General features: G+C 43.5%; 2 protein-coding genes across 6 annotated transcripts; one reads left to right on the top strand and one right to left on the bottom strand.

The window, feature by feature from the left end:
* Positions 1–123: 123 nt before the first annotated feature.
* On the bottom strand, positions 124–3,413 carry kmt5aa (lysine methyltransferase 5Aa). Its single transcript, XM_027020725.2, has 7 exons — positions 3,158–3,413; positions 2,337–2,487; positions 1,857–2,082; positions 1,658–1,745; positions 1,353–1,412; positions 1,084–1,274; positions 124–951 (listed from the first exon to the last, which is right to left on the bottom strand). The coding sequence occupies exons 1-7, from the start codon at positions 3,164–3,166 to the stop codon at positions 741–743; spliced, it is 936 nt and encodes a 311-aa protein (XP_026876526.1). The 5' UTR covers positions 3,167–3,413; the 3' UTR covers positions 124–740.
* A 948-nt stretch (positions 3,414–4,361) lies between these two features.
* sbno1 (strawberry notch homolog 1 (Drosophila)) lies at positions 4,362–17,593 on the top strand. 5 transcript variants are annotated; one of them, XM_027020462.2, is made up of 33 exons: positions 4,632–4,881; positions 4,995–5,133; positions 5,905–6,021; positions 6,247–6,342; positions 6,573–6,921; positions 7,812–7,912; positions 7,994–8,090; positions 8,608–8,768; positions 8,931–9,064; positions 9,309–9,399; positions 9,497–9,658; positions 9,885–10,020; positions 10,102–10,207; positions 10,357–10,510; positions 10,713–10,895; positions 10,986–11,083; positions 11,647–11,792; positions 11,962–12,156; positions 12,240–12,419; positions 12,583–12,755; positions 12,915–13,046; positions 13,130–13,265; positions 13,496–13,608; positions 13,681–13,752; positions 13,826–13,925; positions 14,044–14,118; positions 14,234–14,380; positions 14,501–14,595; positions 14,816–14,902; positions 15,000–15,137; positions 15,243–15,319; positions 15,424–15,617; positions 15,772–17,593. In XM_027020462.2, exons 3-33 carry the CDS (start codon positions 5,908–5,910, stop codon positions 15,912–15,914), a joined length of 4,185 nt encoding a protein of 1,394 aa, XP_026876263.1. In that variant the 5' UTR covers positions 4,632–4,881; positions 4,995–5,133; positions 5,905–5,907; the 3' UTR covers positions 15,915–17,593. The 5 variants fall into 5 exon arrangements, with proteins under 5 accessions (XP_035391319.1, XP_026876270.1, XP_026876263.1 ...); XM_035535426.1 differs by lacking the exons at positions 4,632–4,881; positions 4,995–5,133 and adding an exon at positions 4,362–4,549; XM_027020469.2 differs by lacking the exons at positions 4,632–4,881; positions 4,995–5,133 and adding an exon at positions 4,524–4,606.
* The last annotated feature ends 619 nt before the right edge of the window (positions 17,594–18,212 follow it).

The following is an 18,212-nucleotide window of genomic DNA, read 5'->3' as shown; positions in this document are numbered from 1 at the left end:
GTTTTTAGTCTAACGTTTTGTTGGATTAGAATCATTAATCACTCTCTAAGCGAATAAAACGTACAATCGAAAGCTATTTATGTTCAATAACAACAAAAAAAGATACAGTGTCACAGCCAAAACTGTGCATAAAACCATTTTATTAAACATCACCTCTAACCCAGAATACAGAATCCACATAATACTTTTTGATGGATTATTTGGTGCCTCACACTCGACATCAGGTACAGATTTGTCCAAATATTTGAAGTTACACAGTCAACACTGTAAAATGTTAAGATTCCAGATTAGGCTGAGGGAGGTGGCAATACCGTCCAGTTATCCCAAGCTTTTAAAACATGGCTCTTTGAAGCATCTCTTGCATTCTACAGAAAAGGTTTGGGCATCATAAATATTTATTGCTAAGCCACTAACTACTATACACTGGCTTAAGAAAATGTCTTATAAAAAATGCATAAAGTTGGACTACAACTGCATGCTTTGGAAGCACTGTTCTACAAGTATAGAAAATATACAAAAAAAGAAACGTGTCAAAACTAGCAAGTCATATAGCAAGATAAATATTTTAAAAGTATCATGTAGAACATGTAGAATATGTACCGTAACCTAAATGTGTTTAAGTCACTGTTTCACACACCCAAACACATACTACACCCTAAACATTCTCAGTTTTCTAAGGCAGTAATTACATTAAAAACTCTACTTAAGAAACAAGTTGTTAGTTTGCATCTCTTAGTTCCTCAGTGTTTGAGCCACGGATGAGCCGCTATCGAGGCTTTGCTTCGGTCGCCGTAGTCGTACAACAGCTCCTCACCCTCCTCTATATCTCTGGAGGCCACGAGAATCAGGTGAGGTATTCCATTGATGTCATGCAGCTTGGTCTGACAGTTTCCATTTTTACTGTGGTTGATGAGTCTTCCCTTGCGGTCAGTTTCTTTTGTGGCATCCACACTAAAGAAAAGCCAGGAAGGATACAAAAATATATATAATAAAGGTTATATAATAAATATACAAGGCAAGGACTTTTATTGCATTTACTGCATTATCATTTGAAAGTGAAAAAGGTGTGGCACTATAACCTACCAATATGTTTTGCTAAGATACTGAAAGTAATACATGTAGCAGCCAGTTGCAGGGTCTTGTGCGTATACAGCTTCCCTTTGTTTGGCATCAGTTTTCAGCAACAGATCACCGTGATATTCCACTACATACTGGCCTTTCTGGAAGCTCTGGGTGGCAAACACTCCCCTCCCCTTTCCTTCGATGTACTTGACCTATGGAGAACACGGCCAAGTCGATTAGAAAGTTCTGGAAACCGATCTTCCTTCAGGTCTGGAGTCACTTGTATTTACCATCATTCCATTCTCTGTCCCTTTTGTGATGAGCTCATCTATTTGTTTCTTCTCCTGACACTGTTGAAACAGAAGAAGTGTGTATGAGGCACAGGCGAACACTGAGGCAGAGACATCCACTGAGTCAGTGAGACGTTCCTCGGCCCAGGCTTTAAAAGGCCCCACAGCCAAGCCGTGTTTCCCTGTATTCCATCCTAACAGTTCTACAAGTTAGGTTGTTGGGAACAGGAATGGGTGGAAGACATCAGCTTTAAGAAATACCTCATAAATACAGAATTTGAGATAGTTATTTATATGAATGTTACCTTTAATTCAGTTTCACTTTTTCTCGAGCTTCTCCGTATGGGATAGTAGTCTGTGACCTTTCGGTTATTGGAATTCTTGCTCTCTGAACTGAAAAGGAAAATACAGAATACATCATGAATACATTTCGGTCTGTCTCATTGTGTTTGTTGGTTTTTTAAATATGTTACACTTTTAAAGCCTGAGAAACCATAGCCTTACACTTTCTTGGAAAATTTCTTCACTTTCATTTTATAACTGACTGGTTTCCTCGAACAAGAAGAGCGAGCACTGTGGTTCTCGTGAGCGGCTTCAGAGGATGGAGGAATATGGGCCTGCACACAGTGCAGCTTCCTCGTCTGTTCTTCTGCTTGGTGTGCTGGATGTTGGAGGTCTTCATTCACGGTGATTTTAGGAAGAGTGACGTTTACAGTACTGGATCTCTTTGCTGTATGACAGAAAGAGGCATGAAGCAGACAAGGTTTAGGTGTTTTTAATACAAAAAAACAACATCAGTGATCTTTTGTGCAAATACATCAGTGAATTATTGTACAGCAGGGGAGCAAAACTAAACCGTGATGCATCCAAGGTCACATAAAATAAACAAGGAAAAAAGCAAAACAATGTTAATCAAAAGTGTAAATCTGAGTGAAATTGTGTAAGCTGTGTGAAATACAAATCAAATGTTACTCTTATACATACAGTTATTCTGTGTCTCAGTCTGTGTGCAAAAAAGTCTTGAGGATTTCCCATCCTGGATGAGTTTGACAGAGATTTCTTCACAATGGGGTGCCTTTGAGGAACTGTGGCTGAGGAAACTTTGTAGTGGAGAATGTCCATTGCATAATACGTCCTGAAACACAAGGTCAGTCCAAGTCATCTGATAACGTGTTTTGCATAAACAAAGACAGCCAGTGACATAACTGGCAACGATATATAATATATAACCTAACAAACCATAGCTAACTAGTATTGCGACATCAGGCTTCATCCTGATCGGTGCAGTAAACACAACCATTTACTCTGTCAAAAACAAGCAACATGCACAAAAACGAGAACTTAAGGATGGTAAACGTTTCTGAAAACACACGGTTATGTGACAGCATCGAACCGGCTGGTTAAAATGTGAAAGGATGCGAGCGTTCTCGCTGATGGAGCGTGTGAACACGCCCACGCGGCTGCGGGGCCTATAAAGTGTCGTCACTGCTCGACACCGCACGTTTCTGTACATTGTCCTTTCTCTTTCAGCCAGTGAGATGCGGTGCAGCAGCGCTGCTGAAAATGCAGTGTAAAAATATGCCATGTAAACCATTTGGTCTGTTTCGCGAAGCTGCGAGCTAGGTGTGACTGAAACAATGGAGATAACAGTTAGTTCGCCTCGATAACTGAGCTTGTGCTAGCTAACCTAGCTATACTGGAACAGGCCAGCTAGCAAGTGATAGCCAAGACCTTTCACCAACGCCAGGTTAAGGTGGCATTAATCCAACAATGACTTTGTGGAGTGAGACGGTATTGTAACATACCCCGTTCATTTCAGCCTCCTTTATCCTTGTTGTTTTCAGCGATGTTGCAGCCTTTGAGGTTGAGCAAGATAAGCGAAGCCTATTTTTTCTTGACACTTCTCGGCTTCCAGACGATGTATGATGAAGGCATTCCAATGCTACTTAAGACAGCTGGTCTGTTTAATGCTTAAAAAAAAAACCGTAAACCTTCTGGCGTTGCACTTACTGTATGTCGCCCGAGCTAGTTTGTACAGTCGCACACCGCCATGTTTGTACTTTTAAGTCATTCAAGGGGAGACACCACGTGAGCATTTAAATGCCAATAATACTCAGCACCGTCAGTCACGTTCGCGTTGTGCACAAGCGTTTGTCGGCGCTCCTATTGCTAGTAGAGTTATAAAACTAACATTCATGAACTGCATTTGAGGTCTGAATACGCATTCTTCGAGACAGATTATAATTATATTTATTTTTAATTTCCATTAACCTGCTACCTAGTAACATACCTATAAACTTTTTATTTTATTGCAATTATTAATATAGTTTTCATAAAACCGTTTATGTGAACTATTGAAACAGTGGTGATACTATTATATTATCTATCGGACTGTCCATGGTGCATTTAAACTACAGCCTAAGTATAAGAAGGGTCAAAATTGTCATTGGCAACAACCGACAATATACCAGCTCTAGCCATCTCTTTTTGGTTTATTTTTGGAGAGAACCCATCTAAATCTGTTGCAACAAACTATCAGTAATATTTAAATATTCATTATTAAGTAAATGTAAAACATTGTTGCAAAATAACACATTTCTTCCGAATCTCAAAATAATTATACAAAGATTTTATGCTTCCCTCCAGGCTCATTCAGGACTTGTCACGTATCTTATTTCATGCATAATATTACGAATATTTCAAATCTTTGACCGTATACTTTACTGAATTATTTTTAATAAGCAAGTCCCAGTGTGTAATGAACCTGCCTTGGTTTGTCTTGTCAGCAGAGGTCAGGTACCAACTTCGACCTCACCAATATGGCATCCACAATGTCAGCCTATGTCATAGGAGGAAGTAATGTTACAAACGTCACTTCCTGAGTTTGCGAAGGCAGGGTCACGTGACGCAGGTTTCGCCTTCTGCTTCTCGGACCACTTTTGCCTAAAACCGCCGTTAAAATCGTGCGACATGGTGGACGCGCGGCCCGCGCTCTGCAGGTCCTCGCTCGGCCCGAGCGCTACGTACCGCGTACGCCGTGGCCGCGAGGGAACTGCGGCGCTGACATTTTCGTCTTTCTGGCTGAGAATCACGTGACCCGCACGCGGCTGTTGGGTAAAGATGGCGGCGGGCGGGTAGCGCGCGGAGCGAAGGGCCGACGACCCACGAGCCGCGACACGGAGGCCTGCGACCGCGGGGTGAGCGCGCGTGCGGCAGCTACAGCTCCCCAACGCGCCGCCTTCTCTTCCAAACAGGCGCGTTTTAGACCTTCGACGCGCGTTGCCTTTATCGCGCAGGTTGTTTCTTTGCTTTCTTTATAACATGTTGGGGCGGTTAGCTGGACCAGCTCGCGAACTTGCCAAGGAGTGACGGAGCGCGAGAGCGTTTCGCTAGCTAGCGCTATTAGCGTCACGTTACTGTGGATGGCTGAAGGCAGAGGGTGTTTTAAGCGGGAAAGGTGTGAAGCGAAGTACATATATGTGCTTGTCAGTTAAGACTAATAGCCTGTGTTCTTGCACTTCGGGATCATGTAAGTGGATTTTTTTTGTCTTTCAAAGTTTGTGAGCGGGAGGTCGTTTGTCAAACGAACATTAGCTAGCGTTAGCTAAGATAGCTAGCCAACTTCATGATTGCCTCGCGCAGATCAGTCGCATGCCACTCTCATTACAACGCACATTTGAGGCGAAGAGGCTAAGCTGCCCTAACGAGGTATCGGCCAGGGGTGTGGAATACAGCTGCAGCCACCTGCACTCAGGAGTTAACCGGTTTATTTCCTGGAACGGTAAATAACATTACCCTTAAAAGGAAAGTGGCTGCTGTTTACGTTGGGCAGGTAACGCTAGCATGCTAACGCTTGTCTAGGTAGTATTAGCAAGCATGCTAAGATAGCTGTGTAATGCTGACTGATTAATACTTTCAAGTTGTATCGCTAAGAAGGCCATAAGAATTGTACTTGCACAGTGATTGTTTCAATGCGCTTCAGTTTGGTCACTATTGTTGTATTAATAACAGATCACTCAGCGGCCGGTTGCTGTTTCTGTTTGCCAAATAGCAACGTCAGACCAGGAAGTAGTTAGTTAGTTAGCTAGCTAGCGGGATGAGTTTTTTCAAACACGTGCAGAGGTGCGTGTTATGGTGAACCGCTAGCAAGTTGTATTGTCTCTGTAACCTTTCGATTCTTATTAAACAATTATTATATTCTTTGTGTATATATATTCATCCATACTATGGAAATGCCATTTTGTTCGTTGTTCATAACAACATAACTCATGCGCAATTACTAATACCTTGCATGTGTTATGGAACAGTTTTCTTCTACCATGGTAACAAGCTTACATTGTAACTTATTACTGCCTTCCGGTATCAATACATCAAATCTTTTCTATTGACTAATAGAGCTAGATCATTCTTTTTATGCTGAAAGTTTTGTCTTCATAATTTTTTTATTTATTTATTTATTTTTTTAACCAAAGCGGGTTATGTTGCCCATGCTGAGGGTTAAGTTTGTGTTTAATACTTTGATCAATGTGGTGTTTTTGGTCTTTCTTCTCAGACAATGGACCCAGGACAGGATTTGCTTCTTGCAGCCCTTAGTGAGAGTGGGATTTGCCCAAATGACCTTTTTGACATTGATTCTCAGGACACTGTCCAGTCTCCTGCCTCTCAGCAGGTATACAAGTTCAACAAATAGAGCTTGAGATTTTTATATAGTTTAAGTTGTCCTACTGCTGTACATAATTCTGGCTGAAAATAATGTAATTTAGGTTTGCTCTAAATATGGAGTGATTGCCACATTTGCCAATAAAAAAGTGAGACATAGGAGTAGACATAGGAATGTTATTTTCTTTAAAGTGCTAAATTTCTAATAGTCTCTCTTTCCATTTCTCACCTTCAGGTAAAAAATGCCCTTGACATTGGTCTAGGCAGTGATGCAGCTGGGATTGTTAGAATTGAACCCGCTGTGCCACCAACACCCACTGTCACAATCAGAGTAAGTCGTTTACTGCCTTAAATCACGTTTGACCATCAGCCTTGTATTTGTACTGTCTCCTGATAGTGACTACTTATTCTTGCCACTTTCAAACTTCAACTTGTATGTACCAGAATTAAGGATGATTCTAGTTGTTATAGTAACCAAATACTGTTTTCCACCTCTCAACTGTGTTATTTTCAAACAATGCTCCAGAACTGACACCCTGACTTTTGGTTTTGCTTTTAAAGCAAAAGCCTCAGCCCTCGACCACCACGTTTGTCTTAAACCAACTGAATCAGTTACCGTCACTGGGAGCCATGGTCGTCACCAAGCCTTCGGTGGTGACCACGTCCAGACAGACCATCACAGTAACCAAGGTGGTGCAAATGGCATCATCGGCCCAGCGCAGCGCCTCCTCCTCCTCCTCGACCACCGCCGCGCCCACTGTCTGTGCTGTGGCCCCGCCCAGCCGTGAGCAGATCAAGCTCAAGGATCTGCTCAAGCCCAGCAGCCTGAAGACGAGCAGCCTCGGAGAGCTCATGAAACTGAAGCCCCCACCCGATATAGCTCAGCCTGTTGCCACGGCCACGGGCGCTAGTGAGTCCTAGTGGGCGCCTGGAATTTCAAGCGCTTATGGTTGCCTGTGAATTCTTATGACTGTTGCTTGTTGATTTGCGTATTACTGTTCAGGTCTGTTCTTCAGGACAATTTGAAGTTCTCTTCTAGCTTGATTAGGGTTAATAAGGTGTAAGCTTGTGGATGGGATGGGAGAAGTGTCACTAAATGCAAATCTCTCCTAACTTCCCAGAAATTGATTGCTGAAAATGTGCTCAAATGAGTCCAAGTTTTAAATTGGGGTCCTTTTGCATTTATTGATGTAACTTATTTTAAAAAGATATACTAAGGTAGTCCCATATAAGGCATATTTATAACTGCCACCCTTTGTAAAGGAAACTATCGCGCAAAACAATTCATGCAGTCAACTGATTTTACCATCTCAAAGCAAATGTCCATTTTACCATCTAGTGTATTTTAGAGCTGATGCAAGACAAATTACATTTTTCATGCTTCTGGTTTAGTGTTGTGATTTGTTTTGCTGTACTACTCAGAGACAGGAGATGTGGAGTTTTAGTGCCTACTCTCAAGGGGGAATGTTTATTTCTTTTTGAGAGTAGGCCCTGGGTAAATGTCTTTTCTGTTCTTATTTAGACATCATAGTACTGCTGCCCAGGTTGTTTCCAACTTATTTTAACCTTGCTTACAGTGCTCTCTCCTTTCAGAGGTTATTTTGGTCTCCTCAAAACTGATTAATAAACCAGGTATGGGTGGGGTTTTAAAGGGATGTTCATGTAATTGTGCTTTGCATATTTTCACAGGTGTTTTAAGTGTGATGGGGATAACTATTTGACATGGGTGTCAGTCATAGACATGTGCAGGGTTGATTCATCCTGTCTCATTTCAGCATTACTCTCCTTTGATCTTCACAGTGGAGGTCAACAATGGCATGAAGAAAGACGTGTCGACCAAAGATGTTGCCAGAATATGGGTCAACGATGAAATAAAAATGCGGAGCTTCTCACCTGTAAATGTAAGTGCCCCCTACCCCTTCCTTTTTTCAAAATCGTGTGTTTGTTGTACAACTCTCAATGTATTTTCACTTGAATTAAAGAAGCTACCTGGAATGAAGGAGGATGAGGAGCCTGAGGAGGAAGAAGAAGAGGAGTTAGGCCATGCGGAGACCTATGCAGAATACATGCCAATGAAATGTATGTATGAGCAGTTCTGGAGAACAGTCGCCTGCTTGGGGGCTGCATGTTCTGGATAAAGTGTGCTCAGTGTTTGAACGGAGTGATGTGGGCGGCTTGGTTTCAGCCTTCACTCTGTGAGTGGGCAGTGTGCTGCGCGATTCTGCGCTTCTGAAAGGTTGCGCTAAGTTAAGCTGCAAAATACACACTTTGTTAATTGTTAATGCCACACTGGCTTATGCAATATGCAGTTTGTACTTCTAACAAATCGCTTGTGTGTGTCCTGTGAGTATCCTGACCAGTCTCGCATGTTCAACATGAGCGTTTTGTAGCTTTTTGGATAATTAATCACATGTATGTGATGTAACAAATGGAAATAATTGTGGTCAAATTAATGTGAGCCAACCTTTAACCATGTCACCTCCATGGTTACAGTCACAATATGTTTCAGTCTATTCTCATAGTTTTTTTGTTGTTGTTGTTTTGCATCTAGCTCTTTTGGGAAGTTCTTCTCAAAGACTTGTTTTCTCCTTCACAGTGAAAATAGGACAGCGACACCCTGACCCTGTGGTGGAGACTAGCTCCCTCTCAAGTGTCAACCCTCCCAATGTGTGGTACAGACTTTCCATTCCAGAGGAGTCGATCGACAGAGGCTGGCTTTCTGCTCTTCAGCTCGAGGCTGTCACGTACGCCTGTCAGGTTTGTGCTAACGAACAGGCAGAACATTTGATCTCCAGCACCTCAAATGCCTTTTAGGATGGCCTTGTGTATTTTAACCTTTTTTACGTAACTCGTAACTGCTACGAGCAACCTGTTTTACATGGGCACTTTTTTTAAAATACAATTTCTTTGGTTTCACAGCAACATGAGACATTCCTTCCAAATGGGGACAGAGCAGCTTACCTGATTGGTGATGGTGCTGGTGTTGGAAAGGGGAGAACCATTGCTGGCATTATATATGAAAATTATCTTCTTGGCAGGAAAAGATCTCTCTGGTAAGGTGATGTTTCCTTATTTGGGCTTTGTTTAAGGGACACTGAGGTGCCCTAATATGTTGTTTTCTAAGAGGGCTGGGTGCTTTGGGAAGGACCCAATCACAAGCTAATTTGTTCCGTCAACAGCTCCTTTCCATTTGTCTTGATGTATCCAAATTGTGTCTAAAATGTTCGAAGTTTCTTGGATAAGATGTCTAAAAGCAGTTGTTGGAATATGTTTCTAATTCCTCACTTTTCTTTGTAGGTTTAGTGTCTCAAATGATTTGAAATATGATGCAGAAAGGGACTTAAGAGACATCGGCGCAAAAAACATTCAAGTCCATTCATTAAATAAGGTATTGGAAGTTTTTTCCTTACTACTTTCTTTCTACTCATTTGAAGCTTTGATGTAAAACATCCTTCTTTTCTTTCCCTTCACTATCCTCAACTCAGTTTAAATATGGAAAAATCTCTTCCAAACACAATGGAAGTGTAAAAAAAGGCGTGATCTTTGCCACATACTCTTCCCTGATCGGAGAAAGCCAATCTGGTGGAAAGTACAAGACAAGATTCAAACAATTACTTCACTGGTGTGGAGAGGACTTTGATGGTGTGGTATCCTTTCAGTTCTAATTTTGTCTGCTTGTCTTAGGTTGGTTTCTTGGTTTTTGTTTGTTTTTCACTTCCTCACTTTATTGGACAAATGAGTCAGTTCATAATATTAAAGAACCTGTCGAAGTTGGATGTCATTCAAGGAGTAAGACTAGGATGCCTTTGGTTAGTTTGTCACTCCAGTAGATCCTTACTTGCTGTGATTGTATCCTTAAATCTAGTCTATCAGATCATTTTTGATGAGTGCCACAAAGCCAAAAATGTCTGTCCTATCGGGTCCTCAAAACCCACTAAGACTGGACTGGCAGTCCTTGAGCTCCAGAACAAGCTGCCAAAAGCACGGGTTGTATATGCCAGCGCTACAGGTACGCAGACGGAAGAATCCTTGCTATTTTTAAACGAAGAGCATTCAGGCTGCGACGTCTTATTTATCGTCTTTTGCGTAGGAGCCTCGGAGCCACGGAACATGGCTTACATGAATCGTCTGGGGATCTGGGGGGAAGGAACTCCTTTTAAAGAGTTTACAAATTTTATTCAAGCTGTTGAAAGAAGGTTGGTTGACTTTCATTTCAGAGCTCCTTGTAAAAGCAGTTTCCAGATTTTTGTCTGAAATTATGACTGTTCTGAGATTTGAGATCCGTCTGTTTTTTTTATTCATTAATTTATTTATTTAAATGCTATCCCTTGTTGGTTTATTTTAGAGGTGTTGGTGCCATGGAAATTGTTGCCATGGATATGAAATTGAGAGGCATGTACATTGCTCGACAACTGAGCTTCCAGGGCGTGACTTTCAAGATTGAGGAAGTTCCCCTGACACAAGAGTACATCAAGATGTACAACAAGTCAGTCCGTCTGGTATGTACCGTGTCATGTGACCACTGCATGAAATGTGCAGCTGCGCACGAGTTTTGCGATCTCTGGAAATTCCATTTGCCCGACTTTAACGCTGTAATATTTTTCTGTTCCCTAAGGAATATGTGTAATGTGCGTGTTTGGTAGCTTTTCCTTGGTTCTCGATTCATCACCTATTATTTTTGTTTATTCCCACAACTCCCAGTGGGTGAGTGCGAGGGAGAAGTTCCAGCAAGCAGCCAACCTGATGGATGCTGAGCAGCGCATGAAGAAGTCGATGTGGGGTCAGTTCTGGTCTGCCCACCAGCGTTTCTTCAAGTACCTGTGCATCGCCTCCAAGGTCCGAAGGGTGGTGCAGCTCGCCAGAGAGGAGGTTAAGAACGGAAAGGTCCGAGCACTTCCGATGGATAGTTTTCCAGAAGCTAGGAAAAGTTGTAGCGTCCTCCTGAAGTGACCAAGCGTGTGCTCCTTTTTCCAGTGCGTGGTCATTGGTCTGCAGTCCACAGGCGAGGCTCGGACGCTGGAGGCCTTGGAGGAGGGTGGAGGCGAACTCAATGACTTTGTGTCCACTGCAAAGTGAGCACAGAAGTGTTTCCTTTCTGAATATCTCAACCAACATTTTGCAAAACTTAATTTGGAAAAATTAAGTGTTCTCCCTTCTTTTTACCACTTTCATCTGGAAAAATGCTTTATGGCAAGAGTGGGAAAACTCACTGGGGTGGTGGGGGTTAGAAGAGGATTTTTAGTGATGGTGTGTGCTTTTATTTATTTATTTTTTTGTATGTACTTTGCCAGTATTGCATGCTGTATTGCATTAGAGCAGGAGCTGCACCATTTAAAAGTGCTAAACTGGATCTCCACATCATAGATTTTGCCAAGCAGAATGTCTAGGGGATGCGAGGGTGGCGCTTTGGGTACCGTTCCCACACAGCTTAAGTGTGGTAATGGATGACACTGATTCAACATTGATGTGCCTTAATCAAGGATCTGCTTTATTCTTTTTCTTGGGGGGGGGGGGGTGTTGGTCTGTTCTGGCAAGAGCCGTGTTAAAGGGAGGGTAAAGTGGCTATTTTCAGGATCACTAAATTGTTTCTAGGCCTGAAAATTGCCGCTGAGAGATTTTGTGTGTGGTTCTTAAGGGGTGTCCTTCAGTCACTGGTGGAGAAGCACTTCCCTGCTCCAGACAGACAGAAGCTCTTTAGCTTGCTGGGTATTGACCTGTCTGCAAAGAAAACGCCTTCACCAGCAGAAACCACAGCACAGCAGAAGGGAAAAAAGCGGAAAGGTACATCTCACACCAACTGCAAACCTCTTTTTAACCACAAAGGCATGCTTACTTCGTAACTTTGTCACCAAGGAAATGTTAGGCCTAATATTCAAGATTCATCGCTACTTGGTTTCACTTTCTGTGTGACTGATTCCCCCGCCCCACACACACACTCATGTATTTGCAGGTCCAGACGTTAAGAAGCAAGTGAAAAAGGCACGTAAATCTGGAGGGCTTTCAGGAAGCAGCTCAGATGAGAGCAACTCTGAAGACTCGGACAAAGAGGCCGAGAGCGATGACAGCTTCGAGTCAGTCAGCTCAGGAGATGACGACGACGACTTCAATCCATTTAAGGACGATTCCAGTGAAGATGAGGAGGATGGTAAGAACATGAGAGAACGTGAGGTTAGAGTCGCTAGTAGCTTGCTGTTACTGCTGCTGTTAATTCTGCTTGTTTTATTTCAGATCCCTGGCTAATTCGAAAAGACTCTAAGAAGGGCAAAGAAAAGAAGAACAAGAAGAAGAAAAGGAGCATAGACCCAGACTCCATTCAAAGTGCCTTGCTCGCCTCTGGGCTCGGGTCAACCAGGCCTGCCTTCACGGCACCAGCCCTAAAGTCCCTCTCCAATAACTCCGTTCCTACTGGTATGTGGTTGCAGTCGTCATCTTCCTACCAGCGCGCCTGCTTTTTTTGATGCACTCACTGCACTTGGGTGCATTTCTGAAAAGAAAGATTAGGTTTCTGGAAGCACTTGCACCAATGGTTATTAGAAGAACTGGGCCTGAATTCTTAAGTGTGTAATTGCAGCTAAAAACGAACCAGAAGAGAGTAGCTGCGTGACCAGTCACGATGCCGTAGAGGATGCCCAGCAGATGAAGAGGGAGCTGTTGGAACAGCTGGAGAAACTGGCCGAGCACCTGCCTCCCAATACGCTGGACGAGCTCATCGATGAGCTGGGGGGCCCTGAGAGTGTTGCAGAGGTAGGGCAGCTCCGGGCGCCTTGCTCTAGGAACTGGATTTCGCAGCATGCTTTAATAATCGCTCAAATTCCCCTGCATTTGGTGTTGGAATTATGCCTACATTTTGGGATTTACGTGTGTATGTAACGTGCATCTTTTGTTTGTTCACTTTTTAAAAAGATGACTGGACGCAAAGGCAGAGTAGTCAGCAACGATGACGGCAGCATTTCGTACGAGTCCAGATCAGAACTGGACGTTCCAGTAGAAATCCTGAACCTCACGGAGAAGCAGAGGTTTATGGACGGAGAAAAGGTTTGGTACACACTTATTCCCCACGTCCCACTTTTATTTTGAAGTTATGAACTGGACCTAAAGCTGTTTTTTACTTTGTCTAGAACATCGCCATCATCTCCGAGGCAGCCAGCTCTGGTATTTCACTCCAAGCGGACCGTAGAGTGAAGAACCAGAGGAGGAGGGTGCACATGACGCTGGAGCTGCCCTGGAGTGCAGACAGGGCCATTCAGCAGTTCGGTTGGTGCTTCGTAATGATTGGCCTTTGATGGGCATCGAAGGGTGTCGTGGGTTTTTTAAGGGCTGCTGAAGGTATCTGTTCTATTGACGTCAATGGAGCAAGTTCACACATGATCAGTGTACATATTAATGTGAAAAACACTGACTGGGGCTACAGTGCAGTGTTCATTTGATGTAATACAAAAATCCACTAACTCAGTCCCGTTTCTCACCACGTGTTCTACTCGCAGGTAGAACACACAGATCGAACCAAGTCACTGCACCAGAGTACGTGTTCCTCATCTCCGAGCTTGCTGGAGAACAGAGATTTGCCTCTATTGTTGCCAAAAGATTAGAGAGCCTTGTGAGTACAAGTATTTGTGGTTTAGTATTGCAAACAGATCCTTCAGTTCCATTAATACATGGCGTTTAACAGGGTGCACTCACCCATGGAGACCGAAGAGCCACGGAGACCAGAGACCTCAGTCGGTTCAACTTTGACAACAAAGTAAGGCAGCATTTGATGTTCATATTTTAGACAAAGTCCCAACCTAGGCTGACACGCCTTTGCCTTTTTACAGTATGGCAGAAACGCTCTTGAGATCGTTATGAAGTCCATTGTGAATCTGGATTCTCCTTTGGTCTCCCCCCCCTCTGACTTTGAAGGGGATTTCTTTAAAGGTCCGTTGCTTGTGTTTATACAGTAGGCAGGGATTCAATAAATTAAGTCAATGTTGGCTACTGTTAGCTACTAAATCATCCAGATGAAATGTAATCCTGTGCACCTGCATGTCCACAGAAATCCGCAATGGATTAATTGGTGTGGGATTGATTAATGTGGAGGACAGATCTGGCGTCCTATCATTGGATAAAGGTAAGACTTTTTTTTTGGTGTTTGACACGCAAATCTAAATGCACCTTTAAAAAAAATAAAAAATGTTCTTACCTGTTTTCTTTCATATTGTTTTCTTACTGACCTGTTTGTTTAGATTACAACAACATTGGAAAGTTCTTGAACCGGATTCTTGGAATGGAAGTTCAGCAACAGAATGCCCTCTTCCAGTATTTCTCGGACACTTTGAACGCCGTCATTCAGAATGCCAAAAAAAATGGCAGATATGACATGGGAATTTTGGGTAAGAGAAACCAGTTAGTCCTTAAGATCTTTCAGTTTGAAGGGAAATGTTTGACTTCCTTGTTTTGTAATGCTTTGTTCCGTTGCCTTTTTTTCACTCTGATTTTAAAACCATTCTTAGACTTGGGTTCGGGAGATGAGAAAGTTAAAAAGGTGGATGCCAAGAAGTTCTTGACACCAGGATACTCCACATCAGGACATGTCGAGCTTTATACGGTATATACATATTCCAGTAATATTTCCGTTAATATGACACATTTTCACAACACGAATTATTCCCATATCTTCCACATCTCTCACATTTGTATTAGACATAACTTGGTCTGTGCAGTTCCAATGTGCAAAAAGGGGGTTGATCTCTACATTTGAATAATGTTGTCCTCTGGCGGTGTCTTGAGAGGTTAGAGTAATAACAGCAGGATGTCTTGCCCTGCAGGTGAGTGTGGAGAGGGGAATGTCATGGGAGGAAGCCACACACATCTGGGCAGAACAGAATGGACCTGATGATGGCTTCTACGTGCAGGTGAGGACCCTTCACCCTTGTAAATTGCCAACATATTCTGGTGAATGTGTCAAGTTCAAAGTTCTTGACAGCTGTCTGCCTCGGTGTATTGGTTTAGGTACGGAATAACAAGAAAATAGCTGTCCTGGTGAAGGAAGTCAACCCCAAAAAGAGACTCTTCATGGTGTACAGACCGAACACAGGGAAGCAGCTTAAACTGGAAACGTACGCAGACATTCGGAAGAGATGTAAAAAGGTGCGACACTTTGTCCACTTCAGACTGCTTTCTCAGTATCTGAATGACTTTGTACACTTGGTGGGCGGCTTTAACACACGCTTGTCATGACATTTATATCGTTAGGTCCTTTCAGATGACGCCAAGCAGTGCTGGATTGACCAGTACAAGTCCTCAGCGGACGTGTGCTCTCATGCTTACTGGTGCGTGCTTCATTCTGTCTCAGTAACACGCACTACACTAATTGACTTCAGCGGTGGTTGGTAGCAGGGCGTTGCATTGACTCTGCTCTTCACGTTGCTACCAGGCGTGGGAACTGTAAGAAGGCCTCTGTGGGACTGCAGTGTGAGGTGGGGCTGCGCTGCAGGACTTACTACGTCCTTTGCGGCTCCGTCCTCAGCGTGTGGACCAAAGTGGAGGGAGTCCTAGCCTCCGTCAGCGGAACCAACGTCAAGATGCAAATTGTCCGGCTGAGGACGGAGGATGGGCAGAGAATAGTGGGTGAGTTAGAGGAGTGGCGGGGGGGGGGGGGGGTTAGACCAGCGTGTGCCGTCTGCTGCGAGAAGTCACTCTCTCTCTCTCTCTCTCTCTCTCTCTCTCTCTCTCTCTCTCTCTCTCTCTCTCCTCTCTCTCTCTCTCTCTCTCTCTCTCTCAGGCCTAATCATTCCAGCGACTTGCGTGGCCCCTCTGACCAACATCCTGTCCTCATCGGACCAGTCACAGCAGGTGGCCGTGCGGGAGCAGCAGATATGGCAGCAGCTGCACCCACAGAGCCTCAGCCACTCAGCCAACACATAGCACGACTGCGCTCGCTCCCCTCCCCTCACCTCCCCCTGGGGCAGGAGCAGACACGGCACCCCCAGCCAGGCGTCATAAGCCAGCCTCCCCTCCTCATTCTCCCCGATGGCATGCTATGAGGATGAACGCCCTTGCTTGGTGTTTAATAATTCAGGGTTCATGTCCAAAGACGCCCCCCCCCCCTCAAAAAAAAAAAAGCTTGATGGACTTCAGACTGAAAAGCTGGAAGGTTTCTAGGCTGAAGGAGCAGCAGGGTGTGACGTGCTGGGAGAAGGGGAGACGTTGGTTCGGACTGCTCCTTTTCTTTAATTGGACTGTCTAGTGCCAGTCTGCCTGCCTGTGTTCGCCACTGATAACATTCTGTACGGCGGGCTGCGAAGTCACCCATTCTCCTCGTTTGCACAGGTCAGCGCTCAGGGGTTAAACTTCACATCAGTCCTCTCCCCTCCCTCGAAATGCACTGCATGCTTTGCCTTACGCTCGGACCCCACCCTCCGCTCGATCATCTCTCAGCGGGGTATTCCATCATTTTTGCACAGGGACTTCTCAGTGTTTCAGGTCATTTTGATGTGTGTTTTTATTTCATGGGTTGTGGTTGTACAGAAATTAACGTCTTTTGGCTTTCCAGTGGCAGAGAAGGCGAGCGCACTCGTGTCCAAAATGATCTTGCTGGGAGTCCAGCTTAATTCAAGTCCTAAGATAAGAGTTGTGATTCTTTTTTCTTTTTTTAAAAAATCTGGCTAGTTTGCTGGTACATGACATGCATTTCCATTTTTGTTGTAAAATGATCCTAAAATAGTAACTTCACCTTGACTGTCCTTGCTACACCATTAAAATGACTTGAGCAGATGCAGGTGCAGAGTTTGTGTTGAAGTTCCTCATGCCTAATTTTGGGCTGCAGTGCAGTACTTGCAGAAATGCCAGCCTTCCAACATCACAGCCCCACTGTGACATTTTGCAGTGCACTTAAGTCTATTAAGGTAGTCTGCAAACGTTGGGAAAAGATGTGTATTGGTGCAAAAATGCTGGAGTATCCCTGTAATCTACTCCCAGGGACTGCTGGCTCTTCTTTGGGTGACTAAAGTATCTTTACTCTCCCCTGAAGACTTCTTGATTTCTCTGGTATCTGGAACTGTTGTGATGCATGGTTTTTGTTTTGTCTGTTTCGAAAGAAGGGAAGTAGAAGACTAATTGTGTTTAATTAAAAAAAAAATCTCGCTGCTTTGCGCTGTCTAGGTTTTGCATTTTAAAGGAGGCAAGGGTGTTGACTTAACAGTGAGGGTGTAAAGGGGGTGGCCGCCGTGTAAGGCCACATCATTGCTGCCCACCATTTTCTTGTTGCATTTCTTGTTTCTTGCTTTTAATATTTGCTGTCATAGGAAACGTTTAATGTACTTGGAGGACTATAAGGCCTTGTCCCACCCCATTATTGCTGTAAATGTTGACAGGGTAGGTGCAAATGCTAGAAATCTCCATTACTATATCTGTATAGTTGCATATCTAAGGTCATGTTTTACTTAAATTGTAGATGTTGGAAAAACTTTAAGGACAATGTCATTTCATTCTTGCACAAGTTGCACTACTGATGGAGCTGTTGTACAAACACAATATGAAAATTGAGCTGAGTGCAAGATCTCTACCTCTTGCATACGACCAATAAATCTTGTGGTTTAAGTTGAGCTATCCTGGTTTTGACAAGTTGTATAATGGTTGGCTGGGGCTGTAACCTCCTAGAAGTTACCTTCTTGTTCCATCGCTCAGGTGAGGTAAAAAAAAAATTGCTGGTACAGACGTGAGCAATTTAGTTTCGGCGATAGTGCTGTTCATCTAAACTTTTTAATAAATTCCTTATTTAAATTGGTATGCGTTACATTAAAGATGTACGATATCTAGGAGCACGTTTGGCCTGGGAAATATTCCTTAAAGCCAAGAAAGCGGACGCCTCTGGCCGAGGATCCGGCAGCCTTGTGGCGGTGTGCACTTGACGTGTGGCCGCGACGGTAATGCTGGAGGACTGCTTTAAAGAGCGAGGTTACCCACCTGGGAACTCGGCTTTTATTTCAATACATCTTACGTAGCTCAGGGAAGACTAATTGTGAACAAAAACGGCCAATGTTTCATTTGATTTATAAAGCCCACAATAAAATGTCGATTCTCTGTATAATTAATTTTTGTATGCTACTCCTAAATCCGTTCGCGACATAAAACAATAAAATATGTCCTCGCAACAGTAAATTAATGCTGATTAAGAAACTGTAATGAGATTGTACTGTATCAAAAATATTGGCTCTAATATTA

This window comes from Electrophorus electricus, chromosome 17, assembly GCF_013358815.1.
Source record: "Electrophorus electricus isolate fEleEle1 chromosome 17, fEleEle1.pri, whole genome shotgun sequence".
Classification (NCBI taxonomy): domain Eukaryota; kingdom Metazoa; phylum Chordata; class Actinopteri; order Gymnotiformes; family Gymnotidae; genus Electrophorus; species Electrophorus electricus.
This window is presented reverse-complemented; position numbering and strand designations above follow the sequence as displayed.